The following is a 23,780-nucleotide window of genomic DNA, read 5'->3' on the forward strand; positions in this document are numbered from 1 at the left end:
CGAGAGAGAAAAGAAAAAGACAAGAAAGGGAAATGAACCGTCAGAGGAAGGAAGAGGATAAAAGGATAAAAGAGAAGAGAAAAGAGAAATAGGAAACAAAGGAATTAAAGAAAAAGAAAGAAGAAAAGATAAGGACATTGTTCTAACAGAGGTCACGTTAACTTTCTTTTCTTAAACTGTAGCTATAACAAGCATTCAGCTCTCGGCCAACTGTCAACCAGAGCGTGTTCATATAGGACACTCATAGCTGAACCAAAACAGCTCCCCTCTGATGTCAACTACTGTGCCATGTTGACACAACACATGTCAATGAAACAGTGCTTAGTCATTCAGACAGAGGAACAGTTCAGGGGTCATTCTCTAGGTCAACTGAAGGCTACACAGACAGGCATTTCCATACACTTAAAGGGAAACAAATCGCATTAGGTAGAGTGCTGGGAGGAGACGGAAAGGCATCCCTTAAATAGGGAAACCTCAGTGCTGTGCTCCTCTCTGAAACCTTGGGCAAGGGAAGTGTGTGTGTATGTGTGTGTGTTTGGCTGCTCTCCCGCTCCAGCGGAGTGTGTACGAGGCAGGGGAGGTGGTAGGCTGTTGTAGGTGAGACACAATGTGCTGGCACATGGGGCTGGAGGAGCAGATGGAGCGTATTGTTTTGAGGTGCAGTCACAGCCCGACACCATCGCTCATTTCACCCTGCACACACTCTACACACACACCACCACTGGGAATGGGGTGGTCGAGAAAGGGGACGAACCAGGGTCAACACTGGGGAAAAGTGCAGGAAGGAGAGAATGTGTATGAGCATGCTTGACTTGTGTTAAAAAAAAGAAAGAATGAGAGTGAAGAGAAGAGGGGAGGGGGTGGGCCAGAGAGAAAGAGACAGAAATAGAGAGAGACAGAGAGACAGAGAGAGAGAGAGAGAGAGAGAGAGAGAGAGAGAGAGAGAGAGAGAGAGAGAGAGAGAAAGAGAGAAAGAGAGAAAGAGAGACAGAGAGAACAGTAGAGTAAAAAAAAGAGAGAATTCTGAAAGTGAACTGAAGTGAAAGCAAATAGACCAGGAAAGGTTTTAAACAAATTTTGAGCAAACGAGAAGATAGATGAGAGAAACCCACGATGTGTAGAATATGCACCATCCTGAGTGTCTCTTTAACCTTCAGCTAACAGTGAGTGTGGCCTTCATGCACCAAGGGTGAGGTCATAATTACCCACAGTACTGTGCAAGCAAAACACTTCTCGACATTGCACTCGGCCCAGCTTCTTCTCATTTATGCACCAACTCCGTCACGCTCTCCTCTTTGTCCCTGAGGACCTTGTCAATTATTTACTTTCCCAGACACAGCCACCCATTCTCTCCTCTACACTTTACCTCATTCATTAGCCACTGCGACCAAAGGCTCACGAGCACCAGAGAGGGAATGTCGAGGCAACCTGACAGCGGATTAGAATGCCTAATACTAGGGTTGGGCAATTAATCAAAACGGTCATTCAGAACCCAACTAATCAACGCAATCTTGCTCATGACAGTTATTTTTATTTTATTTTTTAAAATGTTGCTAGTACATGAATACACAGAGTGGGGAAAGTATTGTCCCCTTTATAACATACTACCATGTGTGTAGTCATGTGACTGCACTCTGAGTCAACTGAGCAACTCAAGCTGCTTATTTATTCTGTCATTAATCATAATCGTGGTCTAATGTTCAATTAATCGTGATATTGATTTAAGGACATATCACCCAGCACTACGTAATACCAATACTAATACCAATTAGTTCAGATTACATAGACGTACTTATTTACCAACATGCATGCAGAGACTGCATGTGTACAGTGTATGTGTATATCCTCGCAAAAACTTCTCCAAGATTTTCAAGATAGCAACTTTACAGGAGAAGGAAAACATCTTATTATGAAATTTTGGCTCAATGCAAACAACTGCCACATTCACATTATTAAAAAAGTGAGAAATGGCAAAAATGGAGGTACAAGATAACAGCGGATATTGCAAATACAAATGTGGGATGCTAATTTTTTGTTTATTTATTTTTTTTACACTTTCGGTTGCTTAAAAAGCCATGTTTAAAAACGTATAAGATGTATGAGTGAGAAGATGTAAAGGTCCTACCAAATTATAGGCCGGTATGAGGAAATAAGCCTAGGTTTGGATTGCACATTATTAAATGAAGATTCGCAAGTGAAATTAAAATGTAGTCTGGGACTTAACACAATATATGGAGGTTCCTTAAACTTTTAAAAATGCTCTTCACACTCACATCTTATTTACACATCCCACTGACAACTGAAAGTGGTTGTTCTAAGGCACTGGGCAAGACCCTTCATCTTGAAGACATTTACATTTGGGTGATGTTCTTATATTCAGAGCAACTTACACTTTGAATCATGTTACACATCTAGGTGAACATAGTCCTGCCCATGAACATTTGTTGGTGTAGTGTGGTGTGCCTGCCAGGCCAAGGCCACACATTGAGGCAGATGTGCTCCAGCTGTACCCAAAACTTCAGTTTAGGCTTAAATTCTTGCGACTACAAATACTGCTCATGATAGTTCTTGAAATAAAACCTAAAAAGGAGTGCATTGTTCTGCTGTGGGGAGGTGCGCAGTGGCCTTTTGTCTGATGTAAAAGAAAGACAGATGGCAGAAGGTAAGGAGTTTGCTCTTTCGTTTTGATATAGACTGGAGCTGTTGACATTTTAATTTGTCCCTCCTAAGCTATGGACGCCAGTGTTAATATGCCAAACAGCAGTGGTCTGTGATATATGCCAGGCCATGGTCAATTTATCCAGAATTCTCTTCGTATGCAGCGCTCTTATTTTCCCTTTGATTTTCTGTGTGCATTATGTGTGCTATGACGTACATAAATGTAATCTCATAATGAGCTATGGGTCTACATGCTGCACTGATTCAATAATAACCCATAAATCACCTCAGCCAGTTATGACACCCCATAAAGCCTGTGCAACAGCAAAACTATACGTGTGCATAAATTGACTAATACCTCATATGCTGCTGTTATTTTAATGTGAGCGCTAGCAAGATTAAAAGCAGGAGCATGCGATGGTCCAGCCCAGAGCCGTCTGTATACAAATATAAATCTATTTTCAGCCGAATGTATTAGAAAATAACATTAGGACAAAAAGAAGTGACGGCATGCACTGCTGCCTCAGAGATGCCAGTCTTTTTAAGTCTTTAGTGCCATCACTCTCATTGGAAAGCTTCTATCGGGTGGCTTGGTTCAATGACCACCGCACTAGGGACTCTTTCTATTACAACTCCTACATTAACCTCTGTTCTCTACACTCAGAAGACGAGTCTTTAGTAAAGGCAGTGGTTTAATACAGAATATAGACTACAATACAGAAATACATCTTTTTTAAATTCGGAAGGGCCAAATTGTATCTACAATTGACAGGGTCATGCACACCTAAGGCTCATTGATGCCATCCATGGAGGCCCCACTGCACAACTTACAGGAACTTACAGGATCTACTGCTAAAGTCTTGATTGATTGTGACTGATTATGGGGGACACCTTCAGAGGTATTGTGGAGTCTATGCTTCAAAGGCTTAGATGTATTGTGGTGGCCTAAGGGGACTGCTAATATTATGGATCTTATGGCTCATGGCTGCTACTCTAATGAAATCATAGTTTCCTTCACAACATTGTAATGATTATTACTAAATTGTCTGTAACATTAATTATTAGATTGTGATATTATACTTTTATACTATTATTATGTGTTATCATGCATAACCTCCATCATGGATAACCTGTTGTATGTACTCCTTTAAAGTATGGTTCTATAAAGAACTGAAATGCATTCTGCAATCAAGCTATGGAAAGCTATGGGACTGTTTTTCAATTCTAAGGCTGTTCGGATACTTTTAAAACTGTCATCATCCACTGAATTCAAATGACCAATTTACACAAATTACTTTGTGATAAACAGGCTGCACACATACATGCATGCACACACGCATACACACACAGAAGCTGTTGTGTGACAATATTACTCAGTAATAACAGATGAGGTCACTCCTGACAGTGTCTTTGCAGAGTTGGATCAGTTGGACATGGCTGCGAGTCAAACACATGCCACCCTTCCCACTTGCAAATGTTTTAGCATCTATTTAAAAAGCAAAAAAGGGCACTATTAATATTTCCCTCCCATCTACTTTGCATTTTAATCTTATTTGTTGTGTTGGGCTCAACATGCTGCCAAGCACTGAATACATTGGCTGAGGACGCAGTCAATCAATCAATATTACATTTCCCCCGTTGTCCTTCATGCATGTGCACCCAGAGCAGGCTGACAGACTCAAGAGAAAAGACCTTAGATTACACAATTAAGTTCCCCAAGCAGGGGTCAGTGGCTCAGCCCTCAGCCCAGGCTTAGTCCCATCCACTTTGCTTAGACTGAGGAGAACAGGCAGGCAGCGAGGATGAGATGAGCGTGGGAGAGAAAAGAGAAAAAACTGTAAGGAAGAAAAATATCAGACTGTGATATTTCTGCAGATGCAAGAGAAAAAGTTCATAGGGAGAGAGATCGAGAAAGAAGAAGAAAAAATGAGAAACAACAGGTTTGAATACCTGAAATTGTGGGGTGAAGAAAGTGAAGAGAGGGATGGTGGAATAAGAAAGAAATGAGGGAGGGGTTGAAGTAATAGCAGGATGGAGGGATTGGCTGGCTGCGGGAGGGAGAAGCCCGACTTCCCTGGAAGAGGTTAAAAGCAGGCAGTCAGCGGCCCTCATCCGTCATTCTCCTGAATGGGATTTGAGGACAATAAACCTGTAGCGCCAGGACGAATGGAGACGGAGTGCGCTGTCAGCACTGCACGATTTATGGTGCCCAATTTCGCTGATCTCCCACACAGAAACTAGGACTGATAAACAGTGATTAATCACCTTTACATCCGATTTCAGCCCCCCATCCCCCAAAGTATATTAAATGTAGCCATAATTATTCCACAAGAAATACATGGGCCACCACTGTTTTTTTTTTTTTTTTTTTTTTGAAAGGCAGGGAGGAGAAAATGTGTAAGCAAGGGGAGGGTTCTGGATTCTGCATTTTGCTTTTCTAGAAGATTCCTTTTATAAGTGGGGAAATCTATATCTTATTTCCATTTTTTAGCCTCTCCTCTACCATCTCCAGGGAGCAGAGGAGGCATATGGTGTCGTTTAGGCTTGGCAAACTTTAGTGGCGTGTTAAGACGACGTGAAAAATTAGCATCTAATAAATCAAGTGCACTGGCATTCCCAGCCAAGCCGCTGAAGTGGTGGACCACAGTAAATCTGATTTGATGGGATGTTTTCAAAAGAGTGGTGTATGTATGTTTGGGTGTGTATGTGAGGTTTACGTGTCATGTAGAGTAAGATGAGTAGCTTGGTAGCGTGAGTAGCGTGGTTGGTGTGGCGCAACAGATAACACCACTACCTGCCACTGAGCTACCACACCATGTGGGAGGCTGGGGTTCGATTCCCGGTCTGGGTGACTATGCTGCGCTACACCAATAAGAGTCCTTGGGCAAGACTACACTACACTGACCCACCTCTGTAATATGAGTTACCTTGTAAATCGCTCTGGATAAGAGCGTCAGCTAAATTTACATAAATGTAAATGTAAATGTAGCTTAGATTGGAAATTGTACATCCAAGTGTGTATTCACCTTATTTTCCTTTTGGCCATCTTTGTTTATTTTGTGTAGAACTTCTGGCCTGTACAGCGGATCCGTTGAAATAAATTACAACCACAGCGATACTAAACAGAAACCGAGTAGTGTAATATGGTCAGTTAGAGGGTGTCACAGCAACTGAAGGAAGAGTTTCACTTTAACAGCAGTGTTATGAACACAACACAGAAAGATGAAGTATTGCAGAACATCATATAACTTCTATTCAAAAGGAGAGGACCTGCATCTATGGTTGAAGGTGCTAAATTTAAAATATCCACTCAAATGTCTATACGTGGGCTTGTACCATTTTTGGAGGGGAAACTAATTACTAGAACATCTTTTCCCAGAGAAATGGCTCAGTTATGAAGCAGACATGCTGGGTGTTTGTGAGGCTCGTAGGCTAATGTCTTACCTGACGGCCTCACATGCACCTGACGCATCCACTTCACCAGAGCTTCATAACAGTTTCTCACAAAATGGTAAAAGCAGATCCATGGACATTTGGTGGATGTTTTAAATCTAGCACCTTCAATCTGGCACCTGGTTGTTTGAACGGCAGAGTAGCTTGCTGTCTTCAAACTCTGACTGAAGGCCCTTGTATATCTAGGTATCCAAACCTAAATCCTTTTGTATTTGGGAGCATCTACTTTGAGATTTTTTTGTTTGGATTCTAGCATTTCTGGTATTTTCCTGAGTAAACAGTGAAGCATTTTTGTAAGTCGGTCTGGATAAAAGAATCTGCTGTGGTACGTGCCTTAAGTATAAATGTAAATGTACACACAACCATTTTAAAGGCCGTGTATGATAGATTAAGCTAGCATAGTAATCATGCATACTACTATAATAACCATACTACAGTACAGCAGGGAGTACTTTCACAGATGCTGTGTTTGTTTTGTGATCTCAGTGCACGCTTTCACCTGAAAAAGTGATTTTTTTATACATTATTTAACATTGTTTACTTTTCTTGTGTACTATGCATACTGTATTAATCTGTGAAATACAGTAAAATGCATACTGTAGCTGCAATAGTACTGCAGTTGTCATACTGTAGCACTATAGTAAGTATATGCTTGTGTAAGCAGATGAGAGTGGGAGTGGAGTTTTGAGTAATAATGATGTGTAACTGATTGTGTGATCATGTATCAGCAGGGGTGTCATGCTGAACCAGTGGGGAAAGCATTGAGAGGGGGTAGAAAAAAGAAAGAGGGCGACAGAGAGAGAGAGAGAGAGAGGGAGGGCATGTTGAGAAAGGGAGAGTGAGAGAGTGAGGGAGTGGGGAGAGGAAGAAGGACTGAAATGAAAATGATAAATGACTGCTTTCTGTCACAGACGGTTATTTAGAGGTTCGCTGTAAAGCTGTCCTGGAATGAACAGATTTTAGTCTAATGAGCAAAAAGGCAGGCCGTTAAAGTGGTGCGATGTGCTCAGCACTTCTTCCAAATGAAATAATACCATTTCCCCCTCATTAGGATGCAAAGGATCCAAAGAGCACACAGCAATAAAGAAATCAAGAGAATGGAAGAGTGAAAAAAACAGCAATATGCCAAAAAAGTCAACACTCCTCATTTACCTAAACTGATAAAGTTCTTAAAGGACAGTAAGTAAACAACGCAGGTCTTGTTTTCTTCTTGCCAGCTAGTTAGCGGCTAAAAGAAATAGCAGGAGCAGGAGCAGGAGCAGGAGCAGGAGCTTGCGGACCTTGTTGAAATGAACATGACAGCAGGTAGCACACAGAGGTATCAATTGTGCTCTACAGCCATTCAAAAAGAATACTTTTATACTTTGTCTGAATTACACTTTGCTAGTGCTTTTTTTGGCTGAACTACTTCAACCTGAACTTGACTAGACAACACTGCTATAACCTCTTAAACTCCATGGAATCACCAGGCTTATGCTTCTCACTAGAGCTAGGCAATATTACAATTCGTATCTTTATTCGTATTCTTATCATATTGTGATTATTGTGATAACAATATGCTTTTCTAAACATATAGAGGATACTGTTAGTGCTTAATAAACACTGATTGGCTGCAGGTTCCATTACTAACAGTGTAATTAGACCTGTTTAATTAGATGAAGTGCAGCAGATTGAAGATAAAAAAAAATTCTGTATGCAGTAAGGGAGAGTATCTGAATAGTAGTTTTGAAGAATCTGTCGCTACTGATGTTTTTAGTCTGTGATTACATGTATCATGATAAATATTGTGATACAGTAGTTTTCGCCCAGCCCTGTATAGAATAACAGCTAGTTTCCACTGTTTTACATCTAATTGTAGAATTCTAGTCTTTAGGATGTAAAACATGTCTCAGAGGATACTAATAAAACCCATCTGCAATTTACCTGCATAAAATTCAGGACCATAGACAGCTCCCACCACTGGGTTCAGCTTCCAGCCTATAGAGAACACATAAGGAAGGAGACAATTAGCTTTTAAGCCTTTAATATCTTTACCTTTGAAGAGTGTGTTTTGGTAGAACTTTCTTTTCAGTGGAAACCTGTGTGGGGTCAAGAATGCAGTCTGGGGTAATTCTCTAAAATAGAGAAAAGACATATGGATTTGTAAAGATAAAGAAATAAAGGAAGGGCAAGGCGGAGGAGAGAAGAGGAGGAGAAGAGATTAGATGATATGACCGAAGAATATTGAAGTCAACATTAAGTTAAGGAAGAGCGTTTGCAGGAGGCTGCCTCAGAGTAGTGAGGAGTGTGAGAGAATGAAAGACAGAGAGAGAGAGAGAGAGAGAGAGAGTGTGTGGGGGAGGGAGAGACAGCGAGAGGGGGTGGAGAAGTGAGTGCTGTCCGGTGTACTGTCAGTGATGGATGGGGGCTGTAAAATGGCCTCCTTTCTCTCTCCTGATTGGTTGACTTGAGCAGTGCTGGGGGGTCTGTGCTGCTTTCACAGTCTGTCTCTCAACCCTCCCTCTTCCTCCCCCCCGGTCTAGAGGAATGAGTTTCAGAGAGGTGCACCAGGCTCTGTAAATGGGCCTGTGTGGAGTGACCCTTAGCTTTTCCGCACAGTCTATTTGGTAAAGTCGTTGCACCTAAATTTGATAGTGGTTGAGTCAGAGGAGGGAAAGCCACAGTGGCTTAAACTCGGGCAGTGGCTCTGCGTGTTCCAGCATGCACTTAGTATGGAGTCATACATGGCACGAAATTACCATTTAGATGTATCTAAGGAAATTGACCAATCCAGACTCTGTCAACAAATGCATTCTTTATAAATGTAGCAACTGTTGTGAGGCTGGACAAATTTTTCAAAATGCTGGAGAAAATCTCATTAAACCACAAAGAATTTAGACTGAGTTTATGTTACGATTATGGAATTCTTTAGCAGCTTAAAATTGATGAATTAAAGTTGGAGCGTAGTGGGTACAAACACTGCATAATCTGTGGGTTCAGACGTATGGACAAAAGTATTGGGACACCTGATTTACTGCTCCACCCCCCCAAAAAAAAACAAAAAAAAAACTTTACTGTCCAAGTAAGGCTGTCTACTTGATTTTGGAGCATTGCTGTGAGGATTTGATTGCTTTCAACAACAAGAGCATTAGTGAGGTCAAGATGTTTGTAGCTCACCACCCCACCTCATCCCCAACTCTCCAGCCCATCCCAAAAGTATTGGATGGAGCATCATCATTCCAGAGAACACAGTTTCACTGCTCTACAGCTCAATGCTGGGGGCTGTATACCCCTCTAGCCCACACCTGTCATTAGACATGAATGCCAATAAGTTCATGTTTATGTAGAATAGGAGTGTATAATTCTATTGGCTGTAGTTCTCTACAGGGACTAGGCAAGCTGTGTGTGTGTGCATGTGCACATCTCTGTCAGCCTTGGGGGGGGGGGCACCTAAAGTAACAGAATGTATTTATTAGAAGTGGTGTCTACGAACATTTATAGTCTATCAGTTGGGCCATAGGCAGAATGCATTTGTGGGCAGAGCATAAGTGGGTCAATTCTATGCTGAACATAAAATATACAGAAGAAAATGAATGAAAAGCACTGCACTTACCATTTGTGTAGGGGTTAGCCACTTTTTTGTTTGTCATTACTCTTGCTGTTGCGTTATTTACCTGCATGAAACACAACCAACGCAGACAGATATAATGAGACAATAAGACAGGCTAGCATCCAGGCAGTAAGAACAGGTGTAGCTGAGAGCAGACACTGCACAAACAGTCAGTCAGTTCATCGGTATACTGGTTGCCATGCAAGATAACAACGACTTATACAAGATATGGGAAATATTAATGAGTCATGAACTTCTATCAGTTGGATGTGCAGTCTAGTTCATCATGTAATGGGACTCATTATCAACTGAACAAAAAAATAAGTGTTTCAGAAGTCCCTGTGAGCAAGACCAAGGGCACCTGCATAACACTTCTCGGCGCAACTGCATCCACTGCATTGTCTAGACAGTTGCAGATTCCCAGACATTACGACCCTGAGGCTGATGCTTCATGAGCGGTAAACTGAAGCTCAGGAAAGAGAAGTCATTTTGTACGAGCTCCACTCACAGCATGCGACACGGAGAGCACGAGTGCTTCTCGTGAAGGTGGGGGCTGCTGTGGGAATTCAAACATGGCCGCTGGCAACAGGAACCATGTTAGTATTTCACCCTCATGTTAATTAGCGTTAATAGCTTTCCTTTCCACAGGGCCACTGGAGGTCATTTAGCTTTAAGAAACAACTGGCCTCGACTCTCCCTTGATATATAGGCCTTGGTATTGTTTGTACATTATGTGAATTATCTTAATTGCCCTATGGAAAATCTTAATAGCATTGTGGATTGGGGGGGGTGGAGTGAGAGCGAGCGAAAAAGAGAGAGACATAGATTGAGAGAGAGACAGAGAGAGAGAGGGCTGTGTGTGCCCTAGAGAATTGGGGAACATAAGAGGAGAAATAAACCTTGTCTGTCCTTGTCTGTTTGGGGTAAACAAGTGAGATTTAAAGCAATGGCAGTGGCCAGTTTTTGATTTCCTGAGCTGGGCTTAATTAAAACATATATTTTTGGGGGTCTGGGAGAAATGCATTCATTAGATGGAGTGTCCACAAACATTTGGACATATAGTGTATCAGTTGGGTTGTTTTGGGCAGTTTGATTTCCTGAGCTGGGTTTAATTAAAAGGTATATTTTCGGGGGGCAGAGCTAAGGCCTGGTGTGCACATATATGTTTTGCTAGCAACAACAAGTTCAAACAGCCTCTTCAAACAAACTTGCACATATACATCAAGGCCGGCAAGATCAAACCTGAAGCCGTTTGCTGCACTTACATATCAAATAGTGCTCTGATCTGATCACACACACACACTTACATGCTCACACACACTACTCCCGAGATCGCATATCATCTTATATTCTTTATCTGGGGCCCACGAGTTAGTAATAATTCATAATGGGCCTCAGATACTGTATCTCTTCATTTCTTGTTCCAATGACAAATGATATATTAATTTGGACGTGTATGACGATACGTTCTACACACACCCACTGATACACACGGCAACTGCAGCTGTACACTATATGGACAAAAGTACTGGGACCCCCGCTTATTCATTAGGGTATTAACAAAAGGTTTATCCTGCCTTTGTTGGAGTAACTGTCTCTACTGTCCAGTGTAAGGCTTTCTACTAGATTTTGGAGCATTGCTGTGAGGGTCTGATTGCATTCAATGACAAGAGCATTAGTGATGTTGGATGATCACCACCCCACCTTACCCCTAACTCATGCCAGAAGTACTGGATAGAGCACCACCATTCCAGAGAACTGCTCCACAGCTCAATGCTGGGGGGCTTAATACCCCTCTAGCCAATACCTGGTATTAGGCATGATGTCAATAGGTTCATTTTTATCTGCTGCAGAGAGTCCTATTCCAGTGGCAATACTTGAACAATACTCTACATGGACTAGACAAGCTGTGTCAGCAATGTGTGCAACCTAAAGTGGCTGAATGCATTCATTAGAAGGGGTGTCCACAAACATTTGGACATACAGTGTAACTGCAGATTACTTACCTTTTCAAATGTAAGGTAACAGACATTTATTCAATCACGCAAACACACGCATACACATACCTAAAGGCTACACATGCACCATGCGAACAGACATCAGGTCATTTTGATCTTTAGTAGAGCAAAGAGAAGAAAGAGAAAAGGGACAAGCAAGCACCAGCAGGCAGACTGTGGGGGGGGGGTTTAGGATTTAGGAATTAGGAGTGCACCTCGATTTTGCGTCCTTCTACGATTGTACCGTTTAGTTTCTCCCGTGCGCGATCTGCGTCCGCACTCGTTTCAAAAGTTACAAAACCAAAACCCTGAGGGTCACGTGAGTTGGCCAAAATGACAGCCATGAAAACAAACGAAATGAGAAATGAGAAAACAAATGAGGCCAGAAAGAAATCAGGGGGGAGAGAGAAAGAGAGAGAAAGGAGAGAAACACACACTGTAAGCAGAGTTGCAAGAGGGAGAACGGTAAGCATTAGTCACAGGTGAAATTTCAACCTGAGATTGTTGGAGAAGAGAGATCTAGAGAGACTTAACTAGCAGAAACTCTAGTATTCCACATTCTAACAGCCAAAACAGAAAAAAACATATAAACACAGGATGTTAAACAATGTACTAAGCAAACCTTTAATCTGTATATTTTATTACTGTCACTGTCATGCAGAAACCTTGAATTTCCATTTTTATGTTTTTATTTGAATTAATGCGAATGTGGCAGCTGTTCTTCACATCATGCTGCTGTTACTTTTTACAGTAATAATTTCCTCAATCTGGACGCAGAGCTTCAGCGAAAACACAGAGACTGAGCAGCTGTCTGTTCGTGAACGGAGTGTGTGGATAAAACTGCAACGGTCTGTAAACATTGTGCCACAAAAGCCCGAAGGCAACAGAGCCACACATCTGTAGCAACATCACTCTGGCGTGGAGAGTGGAGAGCAGAGTTATATTAGTGTGAGGTGTGGGAGTCTCATGTGGAAATGGGCTGAGTCTAAAAATAATTCTTCAAGTAAGTCAAACCTCAGAACGACAGACCGCACTACTAACTTAATATAGAGGAGCACGGAGTGAGAGACAGGTAATCACTATATGCGACTGCTAGATCACATACAGACAGTTTCAAAATAAAAGTCATTAATACAAATGTGGCAGTGACACAAAATACTTTGGAACCAAACGCTAAAATTAATGGTTCATTTTCTTCTTTTTTGCTGATCTGAATAATCATGGGAAACTGATTAAGGAAAAACTGATTAGATTTTGTTATATTTTATTGATTAACAGGAGAATTCACAGCATAAGTGAATTTTTGAATATGATATTCATCTTTATTCATCATTCATCTTTATTGTTGTTTAGAACATGCATAAAACAACCTCAAACTTAATTTAAAAACTGAAAGCAACATACGTTATTTGGCAACTGAGTAATTCATAATACAAATAATCTGTTATTTATTTAAAAAATGATAGATTATTCAACTATTAAATCAGTCATTTGTGGCAGCCCTAACTGACTGTCTATCATTAATTCTATTAAAAGTTAAGAATGTTTTTCCTCCTCCTGTAAAGTTGCAATTTTGGAGATCCAAGGTTTTTGCATTACAGCAATAATATATTGTCATTTCAAAACTATGTATGATATTTTCAGACTTTCAGACACAGTATATATACTAGTGTTACCTTACTCTACCTGCAATTAGTGCTATTTTACATGATAAATACTGAACTACACTGCGGGCCTTTGCTTTACTGTGCTCCATGCACCCTGTATAACCCTACAGACACACACACATACACACACAGTCGCAGGGAAGAGCCCTCTTCATCTTCCCCCTTTGGCTGCTGTCAGCTGTGAATTATGGCCAGCCACAGCCCAAACACCATATCCTGCGCCGGCTATTAGATATGCACGGCAAACAAGAGCGCGGAACAAGCTCCGGTCTTTTAGTTCATATACACTGTGCAAGTATGGCCTGGTAATTGCTTTGGGAGATAATGCATGAGAGAGGGCGGCTGGCGGCATGATCTCGTATACATGCCGGATCCTCGGCTTCACATCTGCCATAAATATAAGCCCGCCCAGCCGTTCTAGGGCCAGCCCAAATGATAAAAATAAATTCAAAAACAAAACTGCGAGCAAAATTAATCCTTCTGACATTCTGTGCTACCGTGCTCAGCCTTAGAGCCTCTTAGCCCACTGCCTTTATTGCAGCCAAATGACTGACCTATCCAAGCTCTTTGTGGCAGTCGCTGCAAAGTTGGACAAGCTTGGCATCTCATTCAAAGGGTAATCCCACTCACGGTTAAGATGTAAACAATGGTGTTTTTTTATGATTTGGTCTAAAATGTAGATTTTTGCACTATGCTAATTGTGGAGGGGTACATGCATATCAGAATATTAAGACCATGAAAGATATTTCTCATTTCACTGTTTGACATGTATCAACATTACATATAAAACTCTAAACACACATGTGTAGCTTCACTAGTTCACTAGTTTTGGAAAGCAAATAAAATGGTCATACTCATAACTCCTGGTCATATTTATAACTCATCACCACCATAATAAGTGTTATGTTTTTCTGCAAAGCACAATTTCACATGAAATCATTCTAAACGATAATGGATTTAATCCTTTTAACTATTAAGAAACTATACTGCACAAAAATGGAAATTTAGAGAGTTAACCAATACTAACTATAAATTATCTACTTTCATATATGCGTGAAAAAAAAACAGTGCTAAGATAGCCTGAGTGCAGTTTTTTTTCATGGTACCATCGAGCTATAACCCAAACTCCAGTCTAAACTCAGTTATTAAGCAGAACAGGAGTTTTGCCAACATTTCTGTAAAGCTTGTCCAACCTGGCAACCTGTGGGTGGAGCATGGACACGTCAATTAGCTTCCACAGCTAAACAGCGGAAGCACTATTCGCCCGTTATTCATAAGCTGAGTGGCAGAAAGAAGAACCCAGGTAAGAGAAGCTATCCCCTGGGAAATGAGTCCTGTACGAGCTGAAGTGTGTGTGTGTGTGTGTGTGTGTCTATCTGGAAGAGTACTTTTAAATATCCCTAACAGCTAATGCATTAGACTTCCACGACTTGGAGAGACGAGCCAGTTTCTATCAGCGTATGACAGCTCTAAAAGGAGAATCAGTGTGCACTGGTCAGACACCCACTTCACTGAATTCTAACTGGGTGAGCTGACTCCAACTCAGCTGAAACCACGCACAGCTACCTTTCAGAGAGCGTGTCTTGGCACAGTGCAAGTGTGTGCTCGTGCGTGTGTGTGTGTGTGCGCGCAATGCGTGTGTCACTTTGTGGCTGCTGTGTGAGAGCTGTAATTACTCGGCTCATGAAGGGGAGAGGGGACCTGTGAGGAGAGGGAGAGAGGGATGAAGTGACAAAGAGCTGCTCTTCCAGCTGACTTACCTTAGAGCCCCGCTCGTTAAAAATAATTTCCACATCTAAAATTTTCCCAAATTGCTGCGGAAAAGAAAGGGAGATGGAGAGAGGGAGAGAAAGAGAAGAGAGGAGTGGAGAGATCGGGGAGGGGGGGAGAGAAAGGAGACGGAGTAATTAGAACTCATCTCTTTTACACTTTGTCAGGAAACTTGAGCACTTGATTGCAGAGCTAACTAAAATAGAATACCCACTGCTCTATGGAAGCTACACCCATAGAGGAGAAGCTCCAGCAAAAGTTGCTCTCTGCTGGACTAAAATTACACAGGCAAACAGAATCCACAAACACTTTTATCAGTGGCCAGCCATCGGAATGTGCTAAATGGAGCTAGCTGATATGGCTGGGCTGCTGGAGAGCGAGCGAGAGAGAAACAGTGAGAGAGAGAGACGGTTCCTGCCTCTGCGCTGTGGAGAAAACAAACAGGCTGTTCTGCTGATGGGTGAAAATTTTTTAAAAGATCACAGCACTAGCCTGCTGTGTATGCACCAGTGCTCTTAATGACAGACAATGCCTTGTTATTTTCCGTGGTGTTTTTGACTGATAAAAAGGCTGGCCGAAGCCACGGGAGAACGTATTTCTGGCATGACTTAACACCCAACACCCCCTCTCAATTAAAAAGGATAATTGGACATAGAGGAGCCATCATAGGCGATGATTTGTTTATTATCGCCGTGATGAATGCCGTCCTCGTAATTACCTGTCACATTGGTTATTATTTTCCAGCCATTTGCCCTCCATTCCGCATCTTTATCTGATTGTCATTCTCATGCCCCCGAAATGCCCAATCCTTCTTTTTATTCGCTAATTAGCATTAGCCAGCAGGCACTGACCACTCCCTCACAGACAGGGCACAGGCTGGGAATTGGTTTCAGAGACAGCATGAGGTTTATGGATTTTGCGGCCTGGCCACTGTCCAGAAGAAGAGGCCCCAAACTTTCCACCAGAGCTGGCCTTTGACTCCACGCAGCTCTGCCCTGGAAAGCGATGGCCTTGCCGCATCGATGAGGACCGGCGATGCTCTGTGCATAGCGAATCACGGCGGAAAAGCACTTGGGTGGCCTAAAGGTGAAGCGTGCGAGTGCAGGAGGGGCTGTAGACTGATGAGGGCTGATAAAGGCCTCCTCTCCTGGAAGCAGAACAGGCCGCGCTGCGTTAACCCTGCTTGCCTTATGCTAATCAGAAGCCTTGGTTAGATATCTCCACCATGAGACCTTGAATCAAGCAGCTTTATTTCAATAAATAAATAAACATGCCAGTGCGAGGCAAAGCAAGGTCACCTCAGCCATGCAAACTGGAAGCTGGAAAGTACTGCTCCGGAACATTCTACTCAGGCTTAAGTAATGGGTGGGATGACAAAGATCAGGAGGGAACAAAGCTCTAGGGATCGTGCTGAGAAAGAGCTCAGAGAGTACGAGTCTGTAAGTGCACTGCAAATCCAAATGTTTAGGGGTTTCTGTAACTTTTTTTTGTATGTTACAGTTTTAGTTGACCTGTTGCTTATCTTAGCGTATCTGAGAACACAGCTTGACAACAACGCTGTAAACAACATTATTAAACTCCAGCATTAGAGAAAAGAATGATTATCTTTGAGAATAATCATATAAAACACTCCCCAAATTGTTCTGCAGCGAGGTAACAGGTCAACGAGCACTATGGCATGTTTAAAGGGATGCCTGACTATTAAGTCAAGTAGTCAAGTTGAGTCCAGTCTGAATACTTCTAAAGCATATTTAAAACAGCAGAAGCTGACCAAAGTGCCGGGCAGCTGAAAGATTGTACTTATGACTAAAAATAAAAACAACAACAGAATGAAAAATCACCAATCAGCATTAACCACACACTTACAGAGGAAGTGAAAACTACAGTGCAGCATCTGTCAAGGGGTGCAAATTATTAGGCAGCAAGTGAACAGCAAAGGGCCGACTGGGTCAGAACATCCCCAAAACATCAGGCAGGTCTTGTGGGGTTTTCCTGGCATGCGGTGGAAAGTACCTTCCTAAAGTGTGTAATAAAGAGACAGCAGCTGAACTGGCAACAGGGTCATGGACACCTAAGGCCCACTGATGCGCTCCATGGAGGTCCCACCTCATAACTTAAAGGACTTAAAGGTGCTGCTACTAATGTCTTGGTACCACAGGGATCTTGAGGAGTATATGCCTCGAACTGTTAGATCTGTTGTGGTGGCACAAGGAGGGGCTACTTAATATTAGGTATTAATGATATGGCTGATTGGTGTATAACAACCCCTTATTTAACATTTTGTGCATGGTGTGGGTGAAGAAGCTATAGTTTTATGACTTGCGCTGCATAGTTGGATATTATTTGAGCTTAATTAGATATTACTAATCTAAATCTAATAAATGGTGAGTAGACAAGAGAGGAAGCAACCACAAACAATACAAATGGAAACCTACTGGTAGAGTGACTTAGGCCATTTAATTTGGCATGGTCTCTATATTATATTTTAATTGTATTGGACATGTACACCATAATGGAGGCTTACATGTCTTAACATTTGTCATTCCCATTAACAGAAAGGTGTTTAACACAATTTGGATTACCAGTGTGCAGCTGGACCCCTGCACAGAAGCAGGTGCAGTTAACCAACACTGGTGACTGCGAGATGTTTTGTTTTCTTTCATCTCCTCCACCTTGGTGGTCGCTGGGGAGAAGCGACAAGCAGGTCATTGTAGCAAACATTCCCTTGAGGGCCAACGGGCCTAAGCATTCCATTTAACGGGGCCTGCTTTGGAGATCATTACAGAACGCTGCGGAATGAAAGCGAAACCTTAAGTTCCTCTAATGGGTGGAATGAAAGCGGATTTTAATTGCTGTCTACAATGGCCGTATTATTTCATTAAAACTAATTACCCTGTCAAGCAAGCCGCGTCGGCTTCATTTCAGCACAACAGGGAAGAAATGGGCCTTCCAGGCACTGCGCGGCTCAATGGGATTGATCGAGGGCCCGGGTCACTAATAAGGTTAAGAAGAGCTGCCTTTTATCCATCCAGCCGTGGGGAGAGACCAGCACTGAATTTGTATGTGAGTGTGTGTATGTGTGAGTGTGTTTGAAACAAGGAGGGGGTTTTGTCTCTGTCAACAAAGAGTATGGCTCTAATCTTAACTGACTGTGCATGTACTGAGAGAGAAAAGCTAACTGACTGGTGAAAGGGGCCAGTTTCTGTTTAAGCTTGACCAGCTGCAGGACCCAGTCCATTTTTCCAGCCCAATTCAAATTTCCGAGCCAGAACCCAAACATCTGCTACTTGACACAAATCCCTCCATTTGTTCAAATTAAGACATGTTTTTTGTTTTTTTTTCTCCCCCTGCCAGATCCGGCATCAAGCATGTCCATTTGCATCTCAGCGTGAAGCTGCTCATGACCGCAGACAAGTCACTATAAACAAAGTCTGCGGACACTAATGGTTTTAACCCGCCCTAATGGGCTTAGGGAGCAGCTGAAATATTTCCCAGTGAAGTCATCTCTACCAGCTCCCACACACCACAGGGAAGTGCTCCCACCACACACTAGTCACAGTGGGCTTTACCATCCACAATCACCTAACAGCAGAGAGATTTAATAGGAGCACAGGCGAAATTAGGATCAATGGGAGGGACGCATTGAGGGCTGTGGGTGGCTCTCATATTGTAAGTCGTGTAGTTTGGGGTAAATTACCACATTTTTCCACTGAGAAAAGCGGTAAAAGCTGAGAGAGATGCCTCATAAAAACAAGTCAGCAGTGTATAAATCCACCATTAAAACAACCTGGAGTCCTCTGTATCCACAAATCTGCTCAACTAAGTGATTAGAAATAAGAAGGCATCATTATAAAGCCATTACACAGCTCCTTTAGTAACCTACAGAAACCATACGGGTCCTATCTCCTTATCAGCCTCTGAAGACTGTAGGTAAAGCTTGGCACAGCCCTAGGTGGGTAACAATACACAGCCATTAGGAAGGACTTGCCTTCATTTAGGTGCTAGAAAATCAGTCTGTTAATTGGCTTAATATGGAATTAGTGAAAGGTGCTACGCTGAGCTCTTTTTTCTTGTTATTGTCATGGCAGTACTTTCAAGTGCGGTTGGTGGCCGTCTTCATTGCCTGAGTAGTTACAGTTTAATGAAAGCTCCTCAGGCGCTGGATGTTCAGAGTCGTAGAAACACAGGAGGGTTTGAGAGGGGAATCTGACATTTCAATCACGTTCCAGCAGCTCCTGTGTGGAATCGCCAAGGTGGTGCTTTAAACCCCATTTTATTCGCCAACATTAAGCCCTCATACTCATTGGTGTAATTGCTTTGGATGTCTTTTTCTAATTATAAAATTAAGCTCAAATAAGGTTGGGTAATGAAGCTTGTTTAATTTTCATTCTTTGTTTGACTATGTTCCATGCCAATGTACCCAAATGTGAAAATAGAGTCATCAAATTAGAGGTTTGAGAATCAGCTATTCTAAATTGAATTTTCATCCCTCTTGGATGAAGAGATCAAAAAGTGCCATCTCCCCACTGAAGCACATGTTTGAACCCTAAGTTGAGATGAATGTATATTTTTGGATGAGCTTTGATGGGCTCGACTGCTGGATGCCCAATGGTCCCTTCTAGCAAATTAAAGCTGGCTTGCAGTTTGATTAAGGTCTGCTTAAAATTGAAATAAAATGTCTGGATAAAAATAGAAGTCTGGAATCAGCCAGAACTTGCTGATATGGCTTGTATAAGGCTCATTTCCCAGACATATATTAAGTCTAGTTTTGGCCTGAAAGCGTTTAGAAATGGAGGTTTGCAATTAGCAGGGCTACTGAGTGCAAAAGTAGAGGTCCTGTTCATCTCTTAATATTCCCTCCTATTCCTCACTCTAATATTATTATAAATGTACAATTTTACAATGTACAATTTTATATATATATATCTATATATATATATATATATGATAAAGATATAGCCAAAGAAATTCAACAAAACAGCAACAAGAAGCTGCTAAACATTACAAACAAAAGGCATTTTTAATTTTCTCAGGAATGCTTTTGCAAAAACAACCTTATTATGTAACTGTTATGGTGATATTTCAGTTACTCAGTTCAATTGAATTCTACAGATGGATTGAAACCTGGCTGTTGTTGTGTATGCAGTCTTGTCGTCTAGACAGGGGTAAACAAAACATTTATTTATTTACCACTTCCTGTCGTTGAAACAGATGGAAAAAGTCAGAAGAGCAGCCCAAACATGTTAATTCAGAATAATAATGTGTTTTAATTGTGTAACTGGCTGTATATGTAATTAAATATGTAATAATGTATGAACAGTATGGCAAATCAAAGGTAAGTGAGTTTTGGCCTGAGCTGAGTTTTTCTGTTGGTTTTGAGGTATATGAGTAGCTATGAGTTTTGGCCTCAGCGCTGCTGTCAGTCCTCTTTACCGGCCTGCATGAACTCCAGCAGCAGCATCCACCTTTTTGTGTTGCTCATATAGGATTGCAGAGCTGCAGCATGCTTGTCCATCTCATCCACTCCCACTAGTCTATCCATGACATGCAATAATTGTGCCCTTGGGTCCCTGTGAGATTTCACAGCAAGAGTTGCAACAGCATCTCTTGCAAACATTCACACATACACTCGCAGAAACACACACACACACACACATAGAGGAGCTGTCAGCAGACAAACACCTAATGAGGATACAACTCCCACTTTTTAAGCGCACTGAGAGGCACTATTAATTATGTCTCCACTGGTGGGACCTCTCCGCGGCACCCTGCTCGTCACATCAAGGCTGGGCAGAGAGGGAGAAGAGCGGATGGGAGCGGAGGGGAGTGAGAGTGAGCGTCTCTCTGAGGGAGAACAAAGAGCGGAGGGAACAGATGTTCTCCAGGCTCAGCACTCACACTGAATCCACAGCCCTTCATCAGATTAAATGCCACTGTCGCCTATACCGCGCCTTCAGTAAACACTGACTCCAACTCTTAACAAGCTAAGACCAACAGCAATATGTTTTTCTCTTTTTTTCCCCCTCATCCTCCTCCCAGTTTTGTTTGTAGCTTCCAGTAACAAGCTGCCAGTGCGTAGCGTTTAGCTGGGCTCCCTCGCTGGGTGCTGCTAATTCAAAGTATTCTGGAGTTAAACTCTACATCTCTCCATGTCTTCGAGAGACAGCCACGGCTGTTATGGATATGAAAGCACACAATTGCTATGGGCCTCTTATCTCTCTTAGTTTTTAGCCCACTTTAGGGGCACACTGGAACACACTGTAAACACATTTCCGTTACTGCGCTTCGTTTTGATTTACATTAAATGTAAGTGTAGAAAAAAAATATCATATTTTAGGTGATATGTTGTGGGACCAAATGCTTGCGAAACCCCACCATTACCATCGTTGTGACATTGGATGATTTTTACAAGATCCACTCAAAGATCTTTTTGTCAAAAAACATTGGAATTTTGGTTCTGTAATCAAAATAACATTAGCATGGTTTACATTTAGTTCTGGCTGTCTGTGATGGTCCACACAAAGTAAGTACTTTTGATACATTAAAATCTTATGCTAAGGTTATGCGACGGGCTGTACTCACAAGGATGCAGTTATTTTCTAGCTTTTTACTGGAATGCTCTATTCCACCTTATGTAATGTGGAAGATAGATCTTCTGCACATAACTGCTGCGTTATTTTAAGGTGGAATATAGATGTAATGCTGTGAGATATGTGCACAGTGAACTTTTTGCATTGGTTAGATCTTTAAAATTATGTAAACAAGTAAATAGACCTTAAACAAGCAAGTGTGTAGCCGGTAGGATTGGCAGACTTGTGTAGTTAAACATAGGAAATGTTGTGTTTTGGCAGTGTTGTAAAGACACACTGTGTGCTGGGGGGAGAAGCTGGTGGACTGGTGAAACTAAAGCTGATTGCTGTGTCACAATAGAAGCTGAATGTTCCAATGTCCAACTAGAGATGACGAAGGCAAATCCCATTGGTGGGACAGTATTTGCTAAAGGGTTAATTAAGACTGAAAGTAAATTACCATTACAAATTCTGCAGCATGTTGCCGTTTGCTGCTGATTTCATCATTTTTCAAATACTTTCACTAAGCATGAAGGATTGTGAGTAAGGGTCTTAAAGTTTACACATGTTGATACCTCCTACTTCTTCTATACAAAGGCTACACTGCATTTGAAGGTTTCTACAAAACAGTAATGTCCACTTTCTTTGGCTGCATCTTTATCTCTCATTAGTTTGAATGAGGAACTTGAATGAAAACTGCAAAGCTTTTCCAACCTCCTAAAATGACTACAAAAGCATGCATTTGTGGGAGGAGCACAACTAGATATATTCCAGGTGTCTGTAGTTGGCTCTGGCATTGTGGCACTGGATGATATCTCATGGCATTTCACTGCTAGACTCTGAAACAGTCCCTCATCGTGATTGAGGTGTTACACTCACCCCAAACATTTGCCGCAGGTCCGGGTCACGAAAGCGGAAGGGAATATTGGAGACGTGTAACCTTTTGGGCTGTTGCTTCTCCGATGAGTCTGAGGGCTGGAGCTGGAGCTGCTGGGAGCCCTCCGTCTGCGCCACCTCGTCCGCCTGCTGGAAGAAGAAATCACAAGCACAGTCAAGTTAGATCATACTGTTACATCCCTGCTGTACGTTCCATCTAGGCAGAGCTTGGGTGAAGTAACCACAGCAGGGTAAGCAGGTAGACTTGGCCAAAAGGTGAAGAAACTGAAATAACACAAACAAAAATTTGGATAGTGATGTGTTTCGGGTTATTTTGGCTCTGTACACTTGAATTGAATAACTTTTAACGACATGGTGCCATGAACAGCTTCCAGAGCAGGATAATAAAATCTGATGCACAAAAGTGCTTACATAGATTAACAGCCAATCCCGTTTAGCATACAAAAAATATTAAAGGACGATGTACCTCTTTGGGAGGAGCATCTTATGTTGCAATGGGCAGGACCTAAAGGCGAGGCCTGGGAGGAGGTAGGGCATGGGGGGAGAGGAGGAGAAGGAGGAGAGGGAGATGGAGGAGTGCTGGTGGCACATTACAAATTCCCTCTGCTTGGCCAACATTTGTATGTGGCGGTGAAGATTAAGGAAGCTGTCAGGAAGTGTGGATACAGATTTAAAAGAAAAAACCTCTGACATGTTGAGACCAGAGGATTCATTTACTGAGCAGTGGCCTATGAAGACCTGAGGGGATGATGAGAGAGAGAGCGAGAGAGAGTGAGAGAGAGAGATTTAAAGGGAAGGTGGGAGCGATCAGGCTCAAAGTCGGTGTGCTGATCTGTCCATCATAGAGAGAAAATAGCAGTGACACCACTGTGCTCCAGGATGGACTGCTGTCTGTGACATATATTCATCTCATCTCTCACTGGCTCAGCGGAACCACACTCTCGCTCGCTCTCGCTCACTCTCTCTCGCTTACCCTCTCCTTCCCATAGTGACCAAATCTCTGTCTCCATTTCCTTCACTCACAGTCAGGATACATGATACTGACCAAATGTCAGGCCAGATATTGAGCAAATGTCACAGTATGTATGGCAGTGCGTATGCATGTGTAAATGTGTCGTCTGGGGGTTTCTTGTGATCTGATGTGACATCATTCTGCTGGATTGTGTTTGTGCTGCACTTT

The 23,780-nt window shown here is 42.2% G+C and overlaps 1 protein-coding gene across 9 annotated transcripts in view; it reads right to left on the reverse strand.

Annotated features, from left to right (window-relative positions):
- rbfox3a (RNA binding fox-1 homolog 3a) overlaps positions 1-23,780 on the reverse strand; it is a 444,039-nt gene that overhangs the window by 21,848 nt on the left and 398,411 nt on the right. For 7 of the 9 annotated variants that reach the window (XM_072666971.1, XM_072666970.1, XM_072666964.1 and 4 more), the window contains 5 exons: positions 22,583-22,729; positions 15,125-15,178; positions 11,913-12,005; positions 9,704-9,764; positions 8,035-8,088 (listed from right to left, as the gene is read on the reverse strand). In XM_072666971.1, coding sequence (XP_072523072.1) covers positions 8,035-8,088; positions 9,704-9,764; positions 11,913-12,005; positions 15,125-15,178; positions 22,583-22,729 — 409 coding nt within the window. The remainder of the gene's footprint in view (positions 1-8,034; positions 8,089-9,703; positions 9,765-11,912; positions 12,006-15,124; positions 15,179-22,582; positions 22,730-23,780) is intronic. The other 2 variants (XM_072666968.1, XM_072666972.1) reach the window with 2 other exon arrangements.

This window comes from Salminus brasiliensis, chromosome 22, assembly GCF_030463535.1.
Source record: "Salminus brasiliensis chromosome 22, fSalBra1.hap2, whole genome shotgun sequence".
NCBI lineage: Eukaryota > Metazoa > Chordata > Actinopteri > Characiformes > Bryconidae > Salminus > Salminus brasiliensis.